Source organism: Mustela erminea, chromosome 4 (assembly GCF_009829155.1).
Source record: "Mustela erminea isolate mMusErm1 chromosome 4, mMusErm1.Pri, whole genome shotgun sequence".
Classification (NCBI taxonomy): Eukaryota; Metazoa; Chordata; class Mammalia; order Carnivora; family Mustelidae; genus Mustela; species Mustela erminea.
The window spans coordinates 149,400,184-149,427,160 of NC_045617.1; the positions used below are offsets into that span (position 1 = coordinate 149,400,184).

General features: G+C 41.2%; 2 protein-coding genes across 2 annotated transcripts; both read right to left on the minus strand.

The window, feature by feature from the left end:
- Positions 1-1,801: 1,801 nt before the first annotated feature.
- LOC116587597 (putative olfactory receptor 2B8) lies at positions 1,802-2,740 on the minus strand. The gene has a single exon (XM_032338219.1). It carries the CDS (start codon positions 2,738-2,740, stop codon positions 1,802-1,804), a length of 939 nt encoding a protein of 312 aa, XP_032194110.1.
- Positions 2,741-25,521: 22,781 nt separating this feature from the next.
- On the minus strand, positions 25,522-26,460 carry LOC116587605 (putative olfactory receptor 2B8). The gene has a single exon (XM_032338228.1). It carries the CDS (start codon positions 26,458-26,460, stop codon positions 25,522-25,524), a length of 939 nt encoding a protein of 312 aa, XP_032194119.1.
- Positions 26,461-26,977: the final 517 nt, after the last annotated feature.

Sequence of the window (26,977 nt, forward strand, 5' to 3'; positions counted from 1 at the left end):
AGCTCAGGGGTTAGAGCACTGGTCTTGTAAAGTGACCATTTGGGTATAATTGTCAAGATGAGGTTGAAACATAACAGAAAGCAGGAAATTTGTCACCATCAGGATAAACAGTGGACAGAACTGTTTTCCTACTGGCATACAGGAAGCATCACTATGGAGTCAAGATACATCCCAGGTGTAGATTTCAAGTAAGAATACTGTGATGCTCATGGTGATACAGAGAGAACCTGACCGTGTGCATAACCTCCCCTGGCTGTCATTTGCAGCCTCCACATGCTGTCCCTGCAGCAAGATCACTTGGCACGAGCATGGCCAGCTCAAGGTCCAAGGCCCTGAGGAGGCCCGTTAGCTGTCAGGATAGGGAACAGGAGAGTTGTTTTGTGCATGTGTCCACCCCAAGACACAAACACATCTACCTGCACTCGGCTGTGTGCAGAATTCAGAACGGTGTGACACTTACTTCATAATGAGATGGCTATCTATAAAGCTTAGACACACAGAGATCTTTTATAGTTCACGTATATTTTATTTTTTTCTTTAAGTTTTCCCCTGGTGTAAATGAGTAAGCTCCACGGAACATAGGATTTCCCTGGAAAGTGTCATTTCTCTTACTTTATATGTCTCTGCATTCAAATTGCCTGGGGCCTTGGGCAGATGTGAGATACAAAGCATAGATCAGTTGATTCCTGGAACAAAAAATTTAGAAAATGGTACGAAGAAAAGATCTAAATGTTTCCCCTTTGAAATTTTGCTGCATTATTGTAGATAGAACATATAGAATATTGACTAGGAACTGAGTTATGTACTTTCAGATACAATAATGTCCTAAAAGTCATTTTGAATGCAGGAGGTGGCTCCCAGGCCATGTAGCCGGCTTGCAGACCACACACAGGCGCTCCTCTGCCTGCAGCACAACGTGACATGTAAGCACTGTCTGGGGCTCGAGAGCTGCTGCTCAGCGTATCAGCAGCAACGCACCAGGCCCTGCCCCTGTGTGACAGGAACGCCTCACAAGGCTGCATAAAGCCACTGTCACACTGCTCACATCACACCAGGCCTCATATCTGAATGGGTATATCAGAAGTGATGTTACCAAATTTCTCTTTCATCTAAAAGTATACTTTTCCCACAGATGCCCACCTAATTCTGTGAAAAAGCAATGATATAGTCAACCTATGGACCTGGTAATCCGGCCATGATCCAAATGCAAGAATAAGTGACATTCCTCCAGCAGTTGCAAAAACTGCTAAAATGTTAACATTTCTTAAAGTGTGTTAGTGGTTCGTATTCTTATTTTGGCTATGCCTTCATATCATGTGCATAAATTTTTTTTGCACTTAGAAATGGAATAGGATTCCCAAATGGAAGTGAAATATGAAAACCTGTAGAGCTCTCTAAAGTAAAAATGTGAGGAAGAGCTTGGGCAGCCAGGTGGGTGCATGTGGTGAGTGCCCGACATGTGATTTCAGCTCAGGTTGTGATCTCAGCATTGTGCGACCAATCCCAGCATCAGGCTCTGTGCTTGAGATTCTTTCTCCCTCTCCCTATACCCCTGCTGCTCATGCTCTCTCTTTCTCAAATTAAGCAATAAATCCATATATGTGCATTTGATCTAGGAACAAAAATCAGCCTCTCTGGAAGTTGTGTGAATCCTTGATTTTGGATTTTGAGCACTCATTTACATAAAACAATGAAGTAAGATAATTCCCTTGAAACTTATCACGGGAAATATTAGATGATCGATGTAGGTCTAATCACTCTGGCATTCAATGTGTTCCATTAAAGGGTCTTCCCCGCTCAGTCATCTGGAGTCCTGGCCCCTGCAAAGCACCTTCTTCATTGCTCCCGTCACATCCTTGTTCCTCAGTGTATATATGATGGGGTTGACCGTGGGGGTGACGATGGCATAGAACAGAGCAACAAACTTTCCCTGATCCTGGGAGTAGTTGTTGCTGGGCTGGAGGTAAGCATAGATGGCCGTGCCATAGAACAGGGAGACCACTGTGATGTGGGACCCACATGTGCCAAACGCTTTCCTCTGCCCTGCAGATGACTTTATTCTTAAGATCGCCCTGACAATCCGACAATAGGAGAAGATGATTAAGGCCACAGGTACGAGGAGAATGATCACACCAAGAAAGAAAAGCTCAGATTCATTCACAGTGGTGTCAACACAGACAAGCTTGAGCAGTGCGGGGATCTCACAAATGAAGTGGTCTATTTTATTTCTCCCACAAAGTGGCAAAAGGAAGATGAGCACTGTCTGCGCTAAGGAGTTGCCAAAACCAAAGAACCATGACGCAGAAGCCATGAGGGCACAGAGACGGGGGTGCATGATCACGGTGTACTGCAGGGGCTTGCAGATGGCTGCATAGCGGTCAAACGCCATGACCCCTAACAGAATGCATTCCGTGCATCCCAGCCCTAAGAAGACAAACAGCTGAAGTACACAGCCACCAAATGAGATGGACTTGTCTGCTGTCCTGAGATGAACCAGGAGCTGCGGGACACTGCTGGTCGTGTAACACAGGTCCAGAAAGCTTAGGTTGGAGAGGAAAAAGTACATGGGAGTATGTAGATGTGGGTCGAGGTAGGACAAGGCAATGATGGTGGTGTTTCCCAGCAGAGTGAACAGGTAGAAGATCAGGAGAACCACAAAGAGGACTAGCTCCAGTTGAGGCCGGTCAGAGAACCCCAGCAGGATAAACCCCGTGAAAGAGCTGCCATTCTTCTGTTCCATCCTCTGTTAGCGCATGTTTCCTGTCAGGACCCAGTGTTTACCTTCAAAGAAAAAAAAAAAAGTTGGTGCCTCTGGAGGTGGATCTCTCATGTTGTAAGACCTGGCCATGGCATACTAAGAGTAACTATTTCAATAAATGATTGAAATTGACATAACTTATACCAGCTTACTTCCACATTATCACAAAAAGTAAATCTTTAAAATGTAATATGGGAAAAATGAAATAATGGACTTCATGTTGGTATCAGTTATAGGTATGAAAGGTCTTTTGGTCTGAACTTAATGGGACTTAAAGGACTGTAAGTATGTACATACATTTTAGAGATAATAAAGATGAAGGAAATAGAGGGAGAACAATCAGAAAGAATCAGAAGGAGATGCAGACAGAGGGAGAGATGTTATTTCAAATATGTATCTTGTGTTTTACACAGCTGGATTTGTACACACCTCAACTGCAATGGAATATAATACAAAAGACACTCAAAAATGTGTTCAGAGATAGGAATTTTTAAAAGCTAGAATGTACATGAAAAGTGCTCTACATCACTCGGCATCAGGGAAATACAAATCAAAACCACAATGAGATAGCTCCTTACACCAGTCAGAATAGCTAAAATTAACAAGTCAGGAAATGACAGATGCTGGCGAGGATGTGGAGAAAGGGGAACCCTCCTACACTGTTGGTGGGAATGCAAGCTGGCGCAACCAGTCAGGAAAACAGCATGGAGTTTCCTCAAAAAGTTGAAAATAGAGCTACCCTACGAAACAGCAACTGCACTACTGGGTATTTACCCTAAAGATAGAAACGTAGTGATCTGAAGGGGCATGTATACCCAAATGTTTATAAAAGCAGTGTCGGGGTGCCTGGGTAGCTCACTGGGTTAAAACCTCTGCCTGTGGCTCGGGTCATGATCCCAGGGCCCTGGGATCAAGCCCCATATCAGGCTCTCTGCTCTGAGGGGAGCCTGCTTTCTCCTCTCTCTGCCTGCCTCTCTACCTGCTTGTGATCACTGTCTGTCAAATAAATAAATAAAACCTTAAAAAAAAAAAAAGCACTGTCCACAAGAGCCAAACTATGGAAAGAACCTAGATGTCCATCAACAGATGAATGGATAAAGAAGATGTGATACACACACACACACACACACACACACACACACACACACACAATGGAATACTATGCAGCCATCAAAAGAAATGAAATCTTGCCATTTGCAATGACGTGGATGGAAGTAGAGGGTATTATGCTGATTGAAATAAGTCAATCAGAGAAAGACAACTATCATATGATCACCCTGATATGAGGAAGTGGAGATGCAACGTGGGGGGTTTCAAGGGTAGGAAAAGAATAAATGAAACAAGATCATGAGGGAGACAAGCCATAAGAGACCCTTAATGTCACAAAACAAACTGAGGGGGGTGGGAGGAGGGGGGGAGGGAGAGGATGGTGGGGTTATGGGCATTGGGGAGGATATGTGCTATGGTGAGTGCTGTGAAGTGTCTAAACTGTGAAGTGTCTAAACCTGACGATTCACAGACCTGTACCCCTGGGACTAATAATATATTATGTGTTTATAAAAAAATATTTTTTTAATTTTAAAAAGAGCTAGAATGTATATATACAAATAAATCAGTTATATTCAAAATATCAGTAGTAATTCTGCATATAAACATTGTGTCAGAATTACCTCTCTAAGATACTGTATTTATGATAGCTACATGTTTGGAATTTGAGTTTCCTCAGAGTAGTAAAACTACTAAACACACACTCAGAGAGAACCTGAAAACACCACCATTTAAATACCATGCTTAAACCTGGCAAGCCAGAAAGGCCTGGAAAGATGTATTTAGGGCACTAAATGAGAAGAACATGCAGCCAAGAATACTTTATCCAGCAAGACTGACATTCAAAATGGATGGAGAGATAAAGAGTTCCCAAGACTGGCAAGACTTAAAAGAGTATGCAACCACCAAGCCAACACTGCAGGAAATATTAAGGGGAGTTATATAAAAGAGGAAAAATCCTAAGAATATCATTGAACAGAAATATATGGAGACAATCTACAGAAAAAAAGACTTCAAAGGTAACACGATGTCAATAAAAACATATCTATCAATAATCACTCTCAATATGAATATCCTAAATGCACCCTAAATGACACAGGGTTGCAGATTGGATAAAACAACAGGACCCATCCATATGTTGTCTACAAGAGACCCATTTCAAACCTAAGGATACACCCAGACTGAAAGTGAAGGGATGGAGAAGCATCTCTCATGACAATGGACCTCAAAAGGCCGGGGTAGCGATTCTCCTATCAGATAAATTAGATTTTAAACTAAAGACTGTAGTCAAAGATACAGAAGGACACTACATAATTCTTAAAGGGACTATCCACTAAGATGATCTAACAATTATAAATATTTATGCCCCAATATGGAAGTAGCCAATTACATAAGAAAACTATTAATCAAAATAAAGAGTCGTATTGATATGAATACATTAATAGTAGGAGATCTTAACATGCCTCTTTCAGTAATAGATCATCCAAGCAGAAAATCAATAAAGAAACAAGAGCATTGAATGACACATTGGACCAGGTGGACCTCATAGATATATACAGAACATTCCACCCTGAAACAACAGAATACTCATTCTTCTCAAGTGCACATGGAACCTTCTCCAGAATAGACCACATACTGGATCAAAAATCAGGGCTCAACCGATAGCAAAAGACTGAGATTATTCCCTGCATATTCTCAGATCACAATGCTTTGAAACTGGAACTCAATCACAAGGAAAAGTTTGGAAGGAACTCAAACACCTGGAAGCTAAAGACCACCTTGCTTAAGACTGCTTGGATCAACTAGGAGATCAAAGAAGAACTTAAACAATTCATGGAAACCAATGAGAATGAAGACACTTTGGCCCAAAACCTATGGGATAAAGCAAAGGTGGTCCTAAGTGGGAAATACATAGCCATCCAAGCCTCCCTCTAAACAACTGAAAAATCCAGAATGCACCAGCTGTCTCTGCACCTTAAAGAACTGGAGAATCAACTACAAATTAAACCAACTCCACACACAAGAAGGGAAATAATCAAGATTAGAGCAGAGATCAATGAGATAGAAACTAGAGATACAGTAGAATGTATCAGTGAAACTAGAAGCTGGTTTTTTGAAAGAATCAATAAGATCGGTAAACCATTGGCCAAACTAATCAAAAAGGAAAGAGAGAAGGCCCAAATTAATAAAATTATGAACGAAAAGGGAGAGATCACAACTAACACCAAGGAAATAGAAACGGTCATCAGAAGTCATTATCAACAGTTATATGCCAATAAGTTAAGCAACCTAGATGAAATGGATGCATTCCTGGAAAAATATAAACTCCCAAAATTGAACCAGGAAAAAATTGACAACCTGAATAGATTGATATCTAGTAACAAGATTGAAGCAGTGATCAAAAACCTCCCAAAGAACAAGAGCCAAGGACTTGACAGATTCCCTGGGGAATTCTACCAAACTTTCAAAGAAGAAATAATACCTATTCTCATCAAGCTGTTTCAAAAAATTGAAGCAGAAGAAAAATGTCCAGACTCTTTTTATGAAGCCATAATTACCCTGATCCCCAAACCAGGCAAAGACCCCACCAAAAAGGAGAATTTCAGACCAATATCACTGATGAATATGTATGCTAAGATTCTCAAGAAGATCCTAGTGAATAGGATCCAACAGCACATTAAAAAGATTACACACCATGACCAGGTGGGATTCATCCTTGGGTTACAAGGATGGTTCAACATTCACGAATCAATCAATGTGATAGAACAAATCAATAAGAGAAGAGAGAAGAACCACATGGTCCTCTCAATTGATGCAGAAAAAGCATTTGACAAAATCCTGCATGTGTTCCTGATTAAAACTCTTCAAAGTATAGGGATAGAGGGAACATTCCTGAATTTCATAAAATCTATCTATGAAAAACCCACAGCAAATATCATCCTCAATGGGAAAAAGCTCACAACCTTCCCGCTGAGATCACGACAAGGATGCCCACTCTTACCAATCTTGTTCAACATAGTATTAGAAGTCCTAGCAACAGCAATCAGACAACAAAGAGAAATAAAAGGTATCCAAATTGTCAGTGAAGAAGTCAAACTCTCTCTCTTCACAGATGTGATGATACTTTATATGGAAAACCCAAAAGACTCCACCCCCAAACTACTAGAACTCATACAGCAATTCATCAATGTACAGAACGTAGTTGCTTTCCTATACACTAACAATGAAAACACAGAAAAGGAAATTAGAGAATTGATTCCATTTACTATAGCACCAAGAACCATAAGATACCTGGGAATAAACCTAACCAAAGAGGTAAAGGATCTGTACTTGAGGAATTACAGAATGCTCATAAAAGAAATTGAAGAAGACACAAAACGATGGAAGACCATTCCATGCTCTTGGAGTGGAAGAATAAACATTGTTAAAATGTCTATACTGCCTAGAGCAATCTATACTTTTAATGCCATTCCGATCGAAATTCCACGGGTATTTTTCAAAGAGCTGGAGCAAATAATCCTAAAATTTGGAGGGAATCAGAAGAGACCCCAAACTGCTAAGGAAATGTTGAAAAAGAAAAACAAAATTGGGGGCATCACATTACCTGATTTCAAGCTTTAATACAAAGTTTTGATCACCAAGACAGCATGGTACTGGCAGAAAAACAGACACATAGACAGTGGAACAGAGCAGAGAGCCCAGATATGGACCCTCAACTCTATGGCCAAATAATCTTCGACAAAGCAGGAAAAAATATACCGTGGAAAAAAGACAGTCTCTTCAATAAATGGTGCTGGGAAAATTGGACAGCTATATGTAGAAGAATGAAACTCGACTTTTCTCTTACACCGTACACAGAGATAAACTCGAAATGGATAAAAGACCTCAACGTGAGACAGGAATCCATCAGAATCCTAGAGGAGAACATAGGCAGTAATCTCTTCGATATCAGCCACAGCAACTGCTTTCAAGATATGTCTCCAAAAGCAAAAATGAACTTTTGAGACTTCACCAAGATCAAAAGCTTCTGCACAGCAAAGAAAACAGTCAAGAAAACAAAGAGGCAACCCACAGAATGGGAGAAGATATTTGCAAATGACAGTATACACAAAAGGCTGATATTCAGGATCTATAAAGAACTTCTCAAACTCCACACACAAAAAACAGATAATCATGTCAAAAAATGGGCAGAAGACACGAACAGACACTTCTGCAATGAAGACATACAAATGGCTATCAGACACATGAAAAAATGTTCATCATCACTAGCCATCAGGGAGATTCAGATTAAAACCACATTGAGATACCACCTTACAACAGTTAGAATGGCCAAAATGAACAAGACAGGAAACAACATGTGTTGGAGAGGATGTGGAGAAAGGGGAACCCTCTTACACTGTTGGTGGGAATGCAAGTTGGTGCAGCCTCTTTGGAGAACAGTGTGGAGATTCCTCAAGAAATTAAAAATAGAGCTTCCCTATGACCCTGCAATGGCACTACTGGGTATTTACCCCAAAGATACAGATGTACTGAAAGGAAGGGCCATCTGTACCCCAATGTTTATAGCAGCAATGGCCACAGTCACCAAACTGTGGAAAGAATCAAGATGCCCTTCAACAGACGAATGGATAAGGAAGATGTGGTCCATATACACGATGGAGTATTATGCCTCCATCAGAAAGGATGAATCCCCAACTTTTGTAGCAACATGGACGGGACTGGAAGAGATTATGCTAATGAAATAAGTCAAGCAGAGAGAGTCAATTATCATATGGTTTCACTTATTTGCGGAGCATAACAAATAACACGGAGATCATGGGGAGATGGAGAGGAGAAGGGATTTGAGGGAAATTGGAGGGGGAGATAAACCATGACAGACTATGGACTCTGAAAAAAAAAACCTGAGGGTTTTGAAGGGGCAAAGGAGGGGGGAGGTTGGGGGAGCCAGGTGGTGGGTATTATGGAGGGCACGCATTGCATGGAGCACTGGGTGTGGTGCAAAAACAATGAATACTGTTATGCTGAAAAGAAATAAAAAAAAAAGAGAGCAAAAGGCAAGCTACTGAATTGGAGAATATATTCAACACCATAAAAAGCAATCTGATTAAAACATGGACAGAGCACCTGAATAGACATTTTTCCAAAGACATACAGATGATCAACAGACACATGATTGGTGATGTTGAACATCTGTTCAGAGAAATGTGAATAAAAACCAGGATGATTTGAATCTCCCTGATGGCTAATGAAGCTTGGAACACTGAAAAAATAAAATTGTTTTTTAAAAAAAGAAATTAAAAATAGAGCTTCCCTCTGACCCTGCTATTGCACTACTGCGTATTTATCCCAAAGATACAGATGTACTGAAAAGAAGGGCCATCTGAACCCTAATGTTTATAACCACAATGGCCACCTTCACCAAACTGTGGAAAGAACCAAGATGCCCTTCAACGGATAGATAAGCAAGATTTGGTCCATATACACTATGGAGTATTATGCCTTCATCAGAAATGATGAATACCCTACTTTTGTACCAACATGGACAGGACTGGAAGAGATTATTCTGAGTGAAATAAGTCAAGCAAAGAGAGTCAATTATCTATGGTTTCACTTATTAGTGGAGCATAATAAATAACATGGAGGACACAGGGAGATGGAAAGGAGAAGGGAGTTGTGGGAAACTGGAAGGGGAGATGAACCACTAGAGACTATGGACTCTGAAAAACAATCTGAGGGTTTTGAAGGGGCAGGGGGTGGGAGGTCGGGGGAGCCAGGTGGTGGGTATTTTGGAGGGCATGTATTGCATGGAGCACTGGCTGTGGTGCATAAACAATGAATTCTGTTATGCTGAAAAGAAATTTTAAAAAATATAAATAAAAAATAAAATAAATACAGGCTTTGCCTAAAGATGCTTAAAATTACAGTATGAATTTTCAGGAACTCTGAGCATACCTTGGTCGTGCATACTCAGGTGGAATCAGAGCCCTAAAATTCAGTGGCCACAACTTTCCTCTTCCTTCTGCACACTTTTGTTTCACATATTGCCAACCAGACCACATGAAATTCCTGAAAAGGGTTGGACTATTCACCATCCACATTCTCATCAGAATAAATACTTTAAAAAGTTACACAACTGTATAATCTACATACAAAGGGTAATGCTTTACACCACTTCTATGATGAAGTAATCAACTAGATAAATATATAGAGATAAAGACCGATTTATTCTCAAAGCAATGACAGGTAAATACCTATAAAGGAAGCCTTTGAGTATGACAAAGAAAGTCATAGAAAAGGATATTCGGTTATTATCTAAAATCTCAGATACCCGTCCAGATTAGGTTAGTATCTTCTCGAAGCTGTCTTGCAGAGTTAATGATGCTGAATCAGACACGTAACCAGCGCTCGGGTGAGTCTGATGACCTTATACTTCCAGCTGCTTAGTACTGAAGAAGCACTTATAAACCAACCAAAAAGGCTCAGAAAATGAGTGTTTCAGTTCGTTCATCTTCAAATGCTTAGGCATACAGTTCATTTATTGTTCTTCTGAGACTAAATATCTGAATCACATTTCAGGGCAGACCCACTAGTGTGTGAAAGAAATTGGTACAACACTGGCATAAATTAAGTTTTATGGAATCAGAATAGAGGATACAGTATGTCACATTATTTTATGCTTCCTTGGATTTCCTGCAGAGATGCATTCAGTTGTATCCATAAAAAAAAAAAATCTATCCGCAAAACTTTCTTAATGGAATTAGTTATAAAGGTATCTGAAACAGTGTAAACGTGCAAAAACAGGGAATGTGCCCAGACTCGCACCTGCTCAGAAGAGCAAATAAACCACAGTCAGTCTCATGCACACACGCACAAATACAGATAAATTATCTGAAAGAAATTGCTGGCATTTTCAAGGTGTCTAATGAAGGCTTTACTCACCAAAGTAAGGAGGACAAAAGGGAAATGTTAACTCATCCAAGGAAAACACCAGTATCATATTGTACCGTCACAATACATAGTGATCTATTTTCACATTATCTTATCAATAAGGACTAAGAAGGAAGGAAAGAGAAGACAAACTGTGGTGAGCTGAACTTGCACAAATGGTTTCCTTCCTTTCCAGATTATATATATATACATGTATGTGTGTATAGATATATCTAAAGAATGCTGAATGGCTTCTATCCGAAGGTACAAAAATGAATATGATTTTCCATTGAAAAATAAAGCATCAGGCAAAGGAGATGCCCACTAAAAGAGACAAAAAGAATGGGATTGTCTGGAGGTTACAATTGCTTCTAGTGCCTTCCTGGAGAGAACCCTGGGAAGGAACAGGAATACTCTTGTCATAGTCCACCGTCTTCTTTCTTTCTTTTTTTTTTTTTCACATTACATCTAGGAAAACTATTCCCCATGAGAAAGAGCAGCCTGCATAATACATTCTTCGGATCTCAACAGCTTGAGCTGCGGACCCGGCTCACTGTCCTCCCTTCCACCTCCCCCGCTCAGCATCCGTCCCGCTCCAATCTCTGTGCACCACCACAGAACACATCTTCCCAGAGAAAGGACATGTGTAGCCTAAGGTTAAATGAAAAACTTCATTTCGTCTACTTCTTACCACGTCAAAGACCGTGTGAGTAGACTAAAAACCATCATCTCTATGGAGGTAGGTATCAAATGCCTGAATGCAGTAAGAGACATTCATTCCTCTTGGACAAACTATGTAAATAATCCTGGCTGGAACAGTAAACACACCCATCCTATGTAAGAGCACAGAACGCCGTCCCTAGCAATTTTCATGATGTGATACAGTAGAGGCAACTCCAGCTACAAATCCACACATAAATTATTACTTTGCATACAAAACAAATCCTTGAGAAAAACAGCTTATACGTTGAGAGAGAAAAGAGATATTAGGTGAAATAAAAATAAGTAGATTCTACAAAACAGAAGCAATGGCATTTTATTTAATAATCAGCATCTAAAAACAATACAGTGGGAGGGGCGCTTGGGTGGCTGAGTGGTTAATGCCTCTGCCTTCAACTCAGGTCATGATCCCAGGGTCCTGGGATGAAGCCCTGCATCGGGATCTCTGCTCAGCAGGGAGCCTGCTTCCCTTCCTCTCTCTCTCTACCTGCCTCTCTGACTACTTGTAATCTCTATCAAATAAATAAATAAATAAATCTTTAAAAAACAAAGTAAAAAAAAAAAATACAGTGGGAAATGACATCTCAAAAAATACAATTCTACAATAATAATTATTAGAATGGGAATTAAATGGAAGAGGTTGAATGTTTTGTACCAGCACATGAAAGCTGATAGAGCCGTTATCGCCTGTTCAGCGCTGACACATAAGTCTAAAGGTTTAAGTGGAAGGATCCATATTTCTTGAAAATCACATACTAGGTAAGCAAACTACACATTTTAAAGACCAAAGATCTCGGGGCGCCTGGGTGGCTCAGTGGGTTAAGCCGCTGCCTTCGGCTCAGGTCATGGTCTCAGGGTCCTGGGATCGAGTCCCACATCGGGCTCTCTGCTCAGCGGGGAGCCTGCTTCCCTCTATCTCTCTCTCTGCCTGCCTCTCCATCTGCTTGTGATCTCTCTCTGTCAGATAAATAAATAAAATCTTTAAAAAAAAAAGACAAAAGTTATATAATTAAAAAAAAAATAAAGACCAAAGATCTCATGAAAATGTCTGTATTGAACATATTTCAAATATATAACTGTTACCGACATAATTGACATACAAACCCTGCCCTATCCACTTCCTGAATGGATCCTGAAATACAGTTGGCAGTGCTAGGAATGAAAAGCCATTACTTTAATAAAGCTTGTGTCCCCTAGGTCTGAGCTGACCCCAATATACTAGAAAGGCCCCCAAGGTCAATGCGGGATGAGCTAGTGAAGGGGAAGGCAGCTTTCACAACACTGGAAATGACAGGTCTCATGAACACGGATGGTGCTTTCCATGGGAGAAGGGATCAAGTAGGATTTCCACTGCACGTGGCTTGTTCAGGGAGTGCTCTCAGGATAAAGGGGATGAGGGAAGCAGAACAGAGCAGAGAATGCTGCTAAGCAAGGATGTGGTCTCAGGTGGAAGATGGCATGTGCCTGATCCCGTAAGAAGCCGGACACAAGTCTCCAGTACAGTATGCATCTGTGCTGGTGGAAATACTCAGCCCTCACTGTCTCGTGTCACTACCTGAGCATTTAAAATACACAGTTGGTGGGAATGCAAGTTGGGTCAGTCACTTTGGAGAACAGTGTGGAGATTCCTCAAGAAATTAAAAATAGAGCTTCCCTATGACCCTGCAATTGCACTACTGGGTATTTAATTTACCCCAAAGATACAGATGTACTGAAAAGAAGGACCATCTGTACCCCAATGTTTATAGCAGCAATGGCCACAGTCGCCAAACTTTGGAAAGAACCAAGATACCCTTCAACGGACGAATGGATAAGGAAGATGTGGTCCATATACACTATGGAGTATTATGCCCCCATCAGAAAGGATGAATCCCCAAATTTTGTAGCAACATGGATGGGACTGGAAGAGATTATGCTGAGTGAAATCAGTCAAGCAGAGAGAGTCAATTATCATATAGTTTCACTTATTTGTGGAGCATAACAAATAGCATGGAGGACAAGGGGAGTTAGAGAGGAGAAGGGAGTTGAGGGAAATTGGAAGGGGAGGTGAACCATGAGAGACTATGGACTCTGAAAAATAACGTGAGGAGTTTAAAGGGGCGGGGGGATGGGAGGTTGGGGGAACCAGGGGGTGTGTATTATAGAGGGCATGTATTGCATGGAGCACTGGGTGTGGTGCAAAAACAATGAATACTGTTACGCTGAAAATAAATTTTAAAAAATAATAAAAAATGAAAAATAAAAAAACACACACAAAAAAAATAAAATAGCCTAGCTGAGAAATGGAATTTTGTATTCTATTTAATTTGAATTAATTTAAATTTAAATGACTTTCAGTGGCTACATACTCCAATATTAGACAGCACAGCTCTGGAGCATGCATTGCATCAGACTTAGTCCTGCCTTGACATTGACAGCCTTTTGTCTCTCCCATGAGTCTGTCCCTCGCTGTGAGCTGCCCCAAATGTGTTCCCGAGATTCCCTGGCAAAGTGGCTCCTTTACAGCTGAGGGCAAATCTCTGAAGAAGGGAATGGCTGTGCACCTGGCAGCCCATATTCCTAACACATAGGGTAAGGATCGGAGCAGCAGCCAGGTAAAGAGCATCTGAGCAGGGCCCCAACAGCATTCACACAGAGTCCATTCACGATCCTGTGCAAGGATAGAAGGATGGAACCCAGCGTCCCAGTAGAGATGCACTGACGCAATATCCACAAAATGGAACTCCCTGTTGTGATCTTCAACATAATGTGTCTAATAATCCTTACATGTTTTAGATTCTTTGGTAACTTCGAAGGGAGAAAATGAACATTTAGAAATGATAAATAGTGACAATGAGATTTAAACAGAGAACAAATATTGTCTATTTTCATAGACAATAAGAACCAATAGGAAAGTATGGAAGCATATAGTATAATACTTTTATACACATGACGACTCTCTTATTCTATTGCTGAAGGGCATATTTTATTCCCATTACATATAGATATTTAAAGTATTTTCCTCATGTGCATACACAGGTGTAGTGAATGTACTGTAGTAGAATGAAATGTCTGGGAATGACTTGGTGGAGTCTATAACAAAGAGCTAAATTTAGTTCCTACATTTGGTGACTTTCCAGTCTTCCGTTAGACAGTAGACCATGCGTGCAAACCAGGACAGCTCTTCTGTGACAAGAACAATTGCAACGGAAAATGAACTAACTTCCAATTCCTAAAGCAACACACAGACCAAGTTTCATTTCACTCACCTCTGTTCACCCTCTCTGTAGGTTCAAAGCTATTTCCCTACCTCCTTTCCAAGTCACTGCCTCAAGACGGTATCAAGGACTGGCACTTGGACATGTAGAATCAGTCGTGTGAAGTAAATGCACAGGTTGACTACACCAGCACTGGCTTATCCATAAATTTTTCCTAAGCAGAAGGATGTTTTCTCATGATAACTTCATGTATCTTTAGGTGAACAGAGATCTGCCCTTTTCCTCTAGGAGCTAGGAGATGAAGACTACTGCAAACTCCACCTTGGTTTCCCAAAAGCAGTGACCTGCCTGTATGACAGGGAGACCCTTAAGAGCACAGGAGAGGTGCTGTGACACTCAGCTATGGCTGGGCTGGCACTGAGAACCAAATGTGTTTCCCCAGCTGACGTCCCTGGGGAGCAGATGCCCCACACTGTTAATGAGCCCCTGTCACTGAGCTGTCCAGAGATGGCCGTCCTCAGGGAGAATGATGATCAAGGACAATGCCAGAGGAGACTTTGTTTATCTCTTTTGTTATGACTTATATTTCTCTATGAATAACCTACATGTTTTACAAAACATTGAAGACTTTTTTTTGTCACAATTGCCCAAAGCATTTACATATAAATATATGAGTCCATTCATTTACTTAATTTTAAATGCAAATCTGTGAATAAATTTTTCATCTAATTTTAATATAATCGTGATCTCAGGTTGAGGGGTGGAGCCCAGCTTAGGCATAGAGCTCCCTGCCCAGCTGGGAGTCCACGTCCCTCTCTATCTCCTCCTTCACCTCCCCCTCTTCACGCACTCTCTTTCTCTGTCTAAAAGAAATAATTTAATCTTTAAAAATAAATAAATAATGTAAATATGTGGATTTTTTTGTCACTTATTCTCCTTCAATACTACTGTACACGGGATCACAGAGCTAATAATTAGGCATAGTCTAATCTTGAAGCTGAATATAAAGGAAAGCAACCAAACTCTACCAAACTTCTATGAGATTATTGTTAAAAATTCTTTCTTTAAGGGGCACCTGGGTGGCTCAATGGATTGGGCCTCTGCCTTCAGCTCAGGTCATGATCTCAGAATCCTGGGATCGAGTCCCGCATCGGGCTCTCTGCTCAGCGGGGAGCCTGCTTCCTCCTCTCCCTCTGCCTGCCTCTCTGCCTACTTGTGGTCTCTTTCTGTCAAATAAATAAATAAAATCTTTTTTAAAAATTCTTTTTTTAATTAACTTTTTATTTAAATTCAGTTAGTTAGGGGCACCTGGGTAGCTCAGTGGGTTAAGCCTTTCTTTGGCTCAGGTTATGATCCCAGGGTCCTGGGATCAAGCCCCATACCAGGCTCTCTGCTCAGTGGGGAACTTGCTTCCCTTCTGTCTCTGCCTGCCTTCTGCCTACTGTGATCTCTCTCTGTCAAATAAATAGGTGAAATCTTTAAATAAGTAAATAAATAAATAATAAATTCAATTAGTTGTCTATAATGTATTACTTGTTTCAGGAGTACAGGTCTATGATTCACCAATCCTATACAATACCCAGTGCTCCTTCAACACATCCCATCAATCCTATAAAAAACACAACGCTCATTACAACACATCCCCTCCCCAATGTCCATCACGCAGTTACTCTTTCCCTCCACCCCTGTCCCCTCAGTTTGCTTCATGTGATTAAGAGTCTTTTTTTTCTCCCTCTCTGGTTTTGACTTGTTTCATTTTTTCCTCTCTTCCCCTGTGATCCTTGATTTTGTTTCTTAAATTCCACATATCCAGGACATCACATGATAATTGTATTTCTCTGAATGACTTATTTCACTTAGCCTAATACCCTCTAGTTCCATCTGTGTCATTGCAAATGGTAAGATTTCATTCTTTGATGGCTGCATAGTATTCCATTATTATGACCTCTTCATTATCCATTCATCTGTCACTGGACATCTGGGCTCTGTCCATAGTTTGGCTATTGCAAACATGACTGCTGTGAGCATTGGGGATGCACGTACCACTTTGGATCACTGTATTTGTATCTTTGGGGTAAATACCCAGTAGTGCGATTGCTGGGTCATAGAGTAGCTCTATTTTTAACTTTTTGAGGAACCTCCATGCTGTTTTCCAGAATGGCTGCACCAGCTTGCATTCCCACCAACAGGGTAGGAGGGTTCCCCATTCTCTACATCCTCACCAACACCTATCATTTTCTTACCAGTTAATTTTAGCCATTGTAACTGGTGTGAGGTGCTATCTCATTGTGGTTTTGGTTTGAATTTCCCTGATGCCGAGTGATGGTCAAGATTTTTTCATGTGTCTGTTGGCCATTTAGATGTCTTATTTGAAAAAATGTCTATTCATGTGTTCTGCCCATGTCTTGGCTGGATCATTTGTTCTTTGGGTGTTCACTTTGATAAGTTCTTTATAGATTTCAGATACTAGCCCTTTATCTGATATGTCATTTGTGCATAACTTACCCCATTCTGTCAATCTCTTTTGTTTTTGTCAACTGTTTCCTCTGATGGGCAAAAGATTTTTATTTTAATGGAGTCCCCATGCTTCATTTTTGTCTTTGTTTCCCTTGCCTATGGATATGTGTCTAACAAGGTGTTGCTGCAGCTGAGGTCACAGAGATTGTTGCCTGTGTTCTCTTCCAGCATTTTAATGGATTCCTGCCTCATGTTTAGGTCTTTCATCCATTTTGAGTTTATCCTTGTGTATGCTGTAAGAGAATGGTCCAGTGTCATTCTTCTGAAGGTGGCTGTTCAATTTTCCCAACACCATTTGTTGAAGATACTGTCTTTCTTCCATTGGACATTCTTTCCTGCTTTAGGGAACATTAGTTGACCATAGAGTTGAGGGTCCATTTCCGGGCTCTCTATTCTGTTCCATTGATCTCTGTGTCTGTTTTTGTGGAGCATACTGTCTTTATGATTACAGCTTGGTAATAGAGCTTGAAGTCCAGAATTGTGATGCCTCCAGCTTTGTTTTCTTTTTCAACATTCCTCAGGCTGTTCAGGATCTTTTTGGATTCCTTACAAATTTTAGGATTATTTGTTCCAGTTCTGTGAAGAAAGTTGATGATATTTTGACAGGAATTGCATTAAATGTATAGATTACTTTAGGTAGCGTAGACATTTTCAAATATTTGTTCTTCCAATCCATGAGTATGGAACGTTCTTCCATTTCTTTGTGTCTTCCTCAAATTCTTTCATGAGTACTTCATAGTTTCCTGAGTACAGATTCTTTGCCTCTTTGGTTAGATTTATTCCTAGGTATCTTATGGTTTTGGATGCAATTGCAAATGGAGTTAATTACTTAATTTCTCTTTCTTCTGTCTTGTTGTTGGTGTATAGCAATGTAACTGGTTTCTGTGCATTGATTTTATATCTTGTCACTTTACTGAATTCCCATATGAGTTCTAGCAATTTGGGGGCAGAGTCTTTTGGGTTTTCCACATAGAGTATCATGTCATCTGTGAAGAATGAGAGCTTGACTTCTTCTTTGCCAACCAGAATGCCTTTTATTTCTTTTTGTTGTCTGATTGCTAGGGCTAGAATTTCTAGTAATATGTTAAACAGCTGTGGCAATAGTGGACATCCCTGCCACTTTCCCTGATCTTAGGAGAAAAGCTTACAGTTTGTCCCCATTGAGAATGACACTCACTGTGGTGTTTTCAGAGATGACTTTTATGATATTGGGGTATATTCTGTCTATCCCTCCACTCTAAAGAGTTTAAATCAAGAAACGATGCTATACTTCATCAAATGCTTTTTCTGCATCTATTGAATGGATCATATGGCTCTTGTCCTTTCTTTTATTTATGTAATGTACACTTTGAATGTTTTGCAGGTGTTGAACCAACCTTGCAGCGCAGGAATAAATCCCATGTGGTTGTGGTAAATAATCCTTTGAATGGACTGTTGGTTCCTACTGGCTACTATTTTGGTGAGAATTTTTGCATCTCTCTTCATCAGAGATATTGGTCTTTTATTCTTCTTTTGGTGGGATTTTTGTCTGGCTTTGGGACCAAGATAGTGCTAGTCTCACAAAGGGTTTGGAAGTTTTCCTTCTATTTTGATTTTTTGAAACAGCTTCAGAAGAATAGGTATTAATTCTTCTTTAAATGTTCGGTTGAAATCCCCTGGAAAGCCATCTGGCCTTTTTTGTTTTGAGAGAAGTTTTTGATTCCTGCTTCAATTTCCTTGCTGGTTGTGTGTCTGTTCAGGTTTTCTATTTCCTCCTGGTTCAGTTTTGGCAGTCTATAAGTCGTTCAGAATGCATCCATTCCCTCCAGATATCCTAATTTGTTGGCGTATAGTTGCTCATAATATGTTCTTATAATTGCTTGTATTTCTTCAGTATTGGTTGTGATTCCCCCCCCCCTTCATTCATGATTTTGTTTATTTGGGTCCTTTCTCTTGTCTTTTGGAAAAGTCTGGCAGGTGTGGGGCGGGGGGGCGGTTATCAATTGTGTTCATCTTTCAAAGAACCAGCTGCTAGTTTCCTTGACCTGTTCTACCATTCTTTTGGTTTCTATTTCATTGTTTTCTGCTCTAATCTTTATTAATTCTCTTCTCCTGCAGGGTTTAGGCTTTCGTTGCTACTCTGAGAATGCTTCAGTGAGACTAAAGACACAGGTACACTAAATGAACAACTTCGTTCACAAAAGAGGTTAAAATAGGCTTCAGAATCTCCTTGATGGCTAGTGATGATGAACATTTTTTCATGTGCCTGATAGCCATTTGTATATCTTCATTGGAAAAGTGTCTGTTCATGCCTTTTGCCCATTTTTTGACATGATTATCAGTTTTGTGTGTGTTGACTTTGAGATACCACCTTACACCAGTTAGAATGGCCAAAATTAGCAACACAGAAAATAATGTGCATTGGAGAGGATGTGGAGAAAGGGGAACCCTCTTACACTGTTGGTGGGAATGCAAACTGGTGCAGCCAATTTAGAGAACATTGTGGAGATTTCTTAAGAAATTAAAAATAGAAGGATGCCTGGGTGGGTCAGTTGGTTAAGCCGCTGCCTTCGGCTCAGGTCATGATCCCAGGGTCCTGGGATCGAGTCCCACATTGGGCTCCTTGCTCAGCGGGGAGCCTGCTTCTCTCTCTGTCTCTGCCTGCCACTCTGCCTGATTCTGTTCTCCGATTCTCTCTCTCTCTCTCTGACAAATAATTAAATAAAATCTTAAAAAAAAAAAAGGACTTAAAAATAGAGCTTCCCTATGACCCTGCAATTGCACTACTGGGTATTTACCCCAAAGATACAGATGTACTGAAAAGAAGGGCCATTTGTACCCCAAAGTTCATAGCAGCAATGGCCACAGTTGCCAAACTGTGGAAAGAACCAAGATGCCCTTCAACAGACGAATGGATAAGAAAGATGTGGTCCATATACACTATGGAATATTACGCCTCCATTAGAAAGGATGAATACCCAACTTTTGTATCAACATGAATGGGACTGGAAGATATTATGCTGAGTGAAATAAGCAGAGAGAGTCGATTATCATATGGTTTCACTTATTTGTGGAGCATAAGAATTAACATGGAGGACATGGGGAGATGGAGAGGAGAAGGGAGTTGAGGGAAATTGGAGGGGGAGATGAACCATGAGAGACTATGGACTCTGAAAAACAATCTGAGGGCTTTGAAGGGGCAGGGGTGGGAGATTGGGGGAGCAGGTGGTGGGTATTATGGAGGGCATCTATTGCATGGAGCACTGGGTGTGGTGGATAAACAATGAATTCTGTTACACTGAAAATAAATTATATATAAATAAATAAATAAAAATAAAAGTGGGCTTGGTTCAGGGGAAAAAAAAAAAAACCTGGCTTCAGAATGGTTGCCTAATAAGAAGAACTTACTCTTCTTAAAGACCTCAGAGATTTCTATCAGGTCAGAATGGTTAAAATAAACCCACCCGTCTATGTAAATCAATGAAATTAAATTTTTAAAAAGGATCAAGTGTAGAGGCCCAGGGCAGATCCCAAATGGGCCTCTAAAGGCATAGTGATTATTTTGAAGCTACTCAGGAAACAGCAGGTGCTACGATATCACACCCTCCTCTATCCCTGTGAAAGGAAGAAAGGAATCTCCCTGAATCAAGTACCCTCCCAAGAATAAGAAGTAAAAGACATCCTAACACCACAGGTAGGGACCAGAGAGTTGAGAGAGCTGTAGAAATAAACCTGGCTACTTTTTAAGGAATCTACCACCTCAGCCCAAATTCCAATTAGAATTCCTTCCTAACTAAAGTTCCCAAACATATGTTTTCTTCATCCTCTCAATTCCTCACACACTTCTTGTCTCTGTATAAAAGATATAAAAATGTCTCCCTTGGTCATTTCTTTGGGTCTCAATTTCGTTATTGAGCCTCCATGTGCAAGTAATCAACGTTCAGATTTTTTCCTCTTGTTAACAGTGTGGAGATTCCTCAAAAAATTAAAAATAGAGCAACCTGTGATCTTGCACTACTGGGTATTTACCTCAAAGACACAGATTCAGTGAAAACAAGGGCCATCTGTACCCCAGTGCTCATGGCAGCAATGGCCACAGTCGCCGAACTGTGGAAAGAGCCAAGAAGCCTTTCAACAGATGAGTGGATAAAGAAGATATGGTCCATATATACCATGGAGTATTACACCTCAACAGAAAGGATGAATATCCAATTTTGTATCAACATGGACAGGACTGGAGGAGATTATGCTGAGTGAAATAAGTCAGGCAGAGAGAGTCAATTATCATATGGTTTCACTCACTTGTGGAGCATGAGGAATAACATGGAGGACATTGGGAGAAGGAAAGGAAGAGTGAACTGGGGCAAATCGGAGGGGGAGACAAAGCACGAGAGACTGTGGAAAAACTGAGGGTTTAGGAGGGAAGGGGGTGGGGTTTAGGGGAGACTGGTGGTGGGTATTAAGGAGGGCATGTATTGCATGGAGCATTGAGTGTGGTGCATAAACAAGGAATCTTGGAACACTGAAAAAATGAAATAAAATAAAAAATGAAAAGTACCACATGAAAATAAATAAATAAATAGAATAGAAAAACAAAACTCTGCTCTCATCAATTTAATTCCAAAACAGCTGGAAGAACCCTGGGGAGGGGGAGAAGGAAATGTCCTGTCCCTAGAAGGGACACTTGCTATAAGAAGCAAGTGTCCTGTCCCTAGACCTCTCAGGGAACCTATCCCCTGACCCCTTTGATCAGCAGTCATTCATCCTCTCATTTCTGCATTTACACAGAGCCCATCTTCCCACATTTCCATACATAGTTGTTCCCAGAGTCTGCAAGACCAGGTCTGAAATGTGCTACAATACCATAATGATAAAAGAAGCTCTCACTTATATTACAAAACAAGCATTCAAAAAGAAGTCACCTGCAAAAGAAAGGGTTCGCAGGGATCTATAACCTGTTCCTCCCTCCTCAGTGAGCCTGGTCAGAGCTGAACTCTGGCAAACGGTAACCAGAAAATGCAGACTAGAGATACATGACAGTCTTACAGGGGTGGCTGTTCTCTGATTACTGACATAGTAATTTCAGCAGAATGCAGAGTGTCTGTTTAGACCGCAGGAACCCTACACTGTACACACTGCAGATATGCTACCAAATGAAAGTCCTAAAGCCAGGACAGGGTTATGAAGGTAGGGACACATAATCTGAGAATCCCCCAAGCCTCTCTGTGCTAACTTTTACCATAATAGTTCTGCCCCACATTTGAAAAGAAAAAGGCTTTCCACTGCAGAGAGGGGGTCTCCAAAGCTAATGTCTGATGGGTCTGGGGCCTCCTGGATACTGAAAGGGCTCTCAGCATTTTGTATCCTCTGCTAATTGGTAGTAAATCTGCTGCTGGTGAAGAACTGTGCTTCATGTGAGTCTGACGGACACTCTGGGTCTCTGCCATCACTACCTGGGCCAACGGTGTGCACCCCAGGTTTCTCAGGAAGCAGAAGAGCTGGAAGAACCCATGACTTGCTCTAGAGCATCATGATCCTCCTGACCTCCAGAGGCTAAAAACAGATGGAATAAATAATTGAGCCAAGTCTTAGGTACAATCCCTGTAGCCATTCCACAGTTATTGGCAAAAATGCAAGAGTCCAAAAAATATTGGTGACAATTTACACAGCCCTGGAGTCTGTTTGCAGACAGGGCATGGAGAGCTTGGGGAGCAGATTCCTAACGTTAGAAAAATGTTACAGAACAATCCTGAACTTGTGTTTCGTCTCTTCAGTGATTTCTCTTTTATTTTGGCGAGGATCCCAGAGACCTTTGTTCTCTGTCATTTAGTCCCATGAGTCATAAACAGCCATATGCCATTCAAACATTCACTTAAAGGAAATGAATCTGATTCACCCCAGGGCTCTCTGTGTCCTTAAGAGCAGAGAAGTTTTTCACCTAGAACAATAGGCTGCATGGTTTCCCGAGACCTTGAGGGGTTTTGTGTCTAAGAGAGTTCATTTGAGGGATTTTAAAGTGACCATTTGTACATAACTGTCAGGCTGTGGCTGAAACAGACAGTAGAGGGTGCTGTGGAGGTTCTTGATTTCAGCTCAGCTCATGTTCTCCATGTTACTAGATGGAGACCCCATCAGGCTCCATGTTCAGGGCAGAGTCTGCCTGTCTTGCTCCAAATCCATCTGCCTGTCCTCCACCCAGTCTCTCTCTCCCTCTCTCTCAAATCAATAATAAAAAAATAAAATCTTTAAGACAAAAAAAGGAAAACAATGGCAAGTGGGAAATTTGTCACACTCAAGGATAAACAGTGTACAGAACTAGTTTTCTACTTGCTTGGTGACAAAATACATAACAGGTGTTGATTTCAAGTAAGAATACTGTGATGTTCTTAGTGATACAGAGAGAACCTGACCGTGTGCATAACCTCCCCTGGGTGTCATTTCCAGCCTCCACATGCTGTCTCTGCAGCAAGATCACTTGGCACGAGCATGGCCAGCTCAGGGTTCAAGGCGCTGGGGAGGCCCATCAGCTATCAGGATAGGGAACAGTAGAGTTGTTATGCGTATGTGCCCAGCCCAAGACACAAACACATCTACCTGCACTGGGCTACATGTTGGGAAAACTTACCAAAATCAGAAACATTTCTGTGATCATGTCATTGTCAAAGCTCCAACCTCCAGGGGAAAATACCCTGTTTGTGATTATATATATATATTTTTTTTCATATATATATATATATATGAAAACCCAGATCCATACCGCAAACACATTTATGTGCAAACTGAGTTTGAGTTAAGATCTAAGGGCTTACAATGTCATATTCAACTGTTCTGGGATGTTGACACTCATTACTCCTAATTCAGAAACATATGACAGTAGTTCAAACTCAGATGGCTCTCTGTAAAGCTTAGACACATGGACATGTTTAATGATTAATATATATTTTATTTCTTCTTTACATTTCCTCCTAGTGAATCTAGTAAGCTCCAGAGAACATGGGATTTCCTGGGAGTAAGAGGTCATTTCCCAGATTTTTAGAATATGTCCCTGCATTCAAACTGTATGGGGCTTTTGGCAGGTTTGAGATACAAAAGCATTGATCAGTGATGCCTGGGTCAAAGAAATTATTAAATGGGATGAAGAGAAGATTTAAATATACTTTATCAGGACTGATGTTAGCAGGATTTTCTTTGAGCTGAGGATTTCTTTTTCTCACAGATGCCCACCTACTTCTGTGAAAAAGCTGTGATACAGTCAACCTATGGACCTTATAATAGAACCATGATCACAATGCAAGAAACAGTGATATGCACCAACAATTTGCTAGGAAAATGCTAAAATTTTAATATTTCCTACTGAGTCATTCGTATCCTTATTTTCCCTATGACTTAATGGTATGTGCGTGTCTTCTTGCACAAAGGAATGAATAGTGTTCCCAAGTGAGGGGGGAATATGAAAAACCTGTGGAGCTTTTGATGCAGACTCTCTAGGAGCAACTCTGGAGGCTTCATGAACCCATGAACTTGGATTTTGAGGATGCACTCGCATTAAAGCATCAGGTAAGGAAATTCCCTTGAAAAATGTCACAGGAAATTTTGGATAACATGAGGAGGACAGAGTCTTCTTAAAAATCTCTGGCAGCCAACACTGTTCTCCAAAGCAGCTGCACCAACTTGCATTCCAGTTCCCTTTTCTCCACATCCTCTCCAACACACCTTGTTTGTCAAGAAATTAAAAATAGAGCTTCCCTATGACCCTGCAATTGCACTACTGGGTATTTACCCCAAAGAAGGAGATGTACTGAAAAGAAGGGCCATCTGTACCCCAATGTTCATAGCAGCAATGGCCACGGTCACCAAACTGTGGAAAGAACCAAGATGCCCTTCAACGGACGAATGGATAAGGAAGATGTGGTCCATATACCCAATGGAGTATTATGCCTCCATCAGAAAGGATGAATACTCAACTTTTGTAGCAACATGGATGGTACTGGAAGAGATTCTGCTGAGTGAAATAAGTCAAGCAGAGAGAGTCAATTATCATATGGTTTCACTTTTTTGCGGAGCATAACAAATAGCATGGAGGACATGGGGAGTTAGAGAGGAGAAGGGAGTTGGGGGAAATTAGAAGGGGGGGTGAACCATGAGAGACTATGGACTCTGAAAAACAACCTGAGGGTTTTGAAAGGGTAGGGGGTGGGAAGTTTGGGGAGCCAGGTGGTGGGTATTAAGGAGGGTACAGATTACATGGAGCACTGGGTGTGGTGTAAAAACAATGAATACTGTTACAATGAAAAGCAATTTTTAAAAAAAAAGAAAAGAAAAGAAAAGAAAACTCTGGCAGCCATAGTCTTCCTTCAAAAGGTCTTCCCCTCCCAGTCATCTGGAGTCCTGGCCCCTGCAAAACACCTTCTTCATTGCCCCCGTCACATCCTTGTTCCTCAGTGTATATATGACGGGGTTGACCATGGGCGTGACGATGGTGTAGAACAGAGAAATGAACTTGCCCTGATCCTGGGAGTAGTTGTTGCTGGGCTGGAGGTAAGCATAGATGGCCGTGCCATAGAACAGGGAGACCACTGTGATGTGGGACCCACATGTGCCAAACGCTTTCCTCTGCCCTGCAGATGACTTTATTCTTAAGACCGCCCTGACGATCTGACCATAGGAGAAGATGATTAATGCCACAGGTATGAGGAGAATGATCACACTGGCGAAGAACATCTCTGACTCATACACAGTGGTGTCAACACACGCAAGCTTGAGCAGTGGTGGGATCTCACAAAAGAAATGGTCTATTTTATTTCTCCCACAAAGTGGTACAATGAAGATGAGCATTGTTTGCAATGAGGAGTTGGCAAAACCAAAGAACCATGATGCAGAAGCCATGAGGGCACAGAGACGGGGGTGCATGATCACAGTGTACTGCAGGGGCTTGCAGATGGCTGCATAGCGGTCAAACGCCATGACCCCTAACAGAAGGCATTCCGTGCATCCCAGCCCTAGAGCAACAAACAGCTGAACTACACAGCCACCAAACGAGATAAACTTGTCTGCCGTCCTGAGATGAACCAGGAGCTGCGGGACAGTGCTGGTCGTGTAACACAGGTCCAGAAAGCTTAGGTTGGAGAGGAAAAAGTACATGGGAGTATGTAGATGTGGGTCGAGGTAGGACAAGGCAATGATGGTGGTGTTTCCCAGCAGAGTGAACAGATAGAAGATCAGGAGAACCACAAAGAGGACTAGCTCCAGTTGAGGCCGGTCAGAGAACCCCAGCAGGATAAACCCCGAGAAAGAACTGCCATTCTTCTGTTCCATGTTTCCTGCCAGGACCAAGCATTTAGCAATTTTAAAAGAAATCTTAAAAAAAAAAATAGTTGACTGGGGTGGGGGCTGGATCTCTCATGTTAAAGACAGGACATAGGATTTGTATCAGTAACTATGTGAATCAATGATGTGCTCTTTACAATTGACATACTTTATGCCAATGTAGTTCCACATTATGACAAAAAGTATAGCATTAATATTTGGTAAAAGAGGGGCGCCTGGGTGGCTCAGTGGTTTGGGCTGCTGCCTTCGGCTTGGGTCATGATCTCAGGGTCCTGGGATCGAGCCCCGCATCGGGCTCCCTGCTCCGCAGGAAGCCTGCTTCCTTCTCTCTCTCTGCCTGCCTCTCTGCCTACTTGTGATCTCTGTCTGTCAAATAAATAAATAAAATCTTAAAAAAAAAAAATTACTGTACCGGTTTAAGAGGATCTCCAAAAATTCATTGGCCCTGCATATCCATTGGCATCAGAACCCTAAAATCTAGTAGTCAAACTTTCCTCTTCCTTCT

Coding starts and splice junctions, on each gene's coding strand:
- LOC116587597 (XM_032338219.1), bottom strand. CDS start 2,740: ATGGAACAGAAGAATGGCAGCTCTTTCACGGGGTTTATCCTGCTGGGG.
- LOC116587605 (XM_032338228.1), bottom strand. CDS start 26,460: ATGGAACAGAAGAATGGCAGTTCTTTCTCGGGGTTTATCCTGCTGGGG.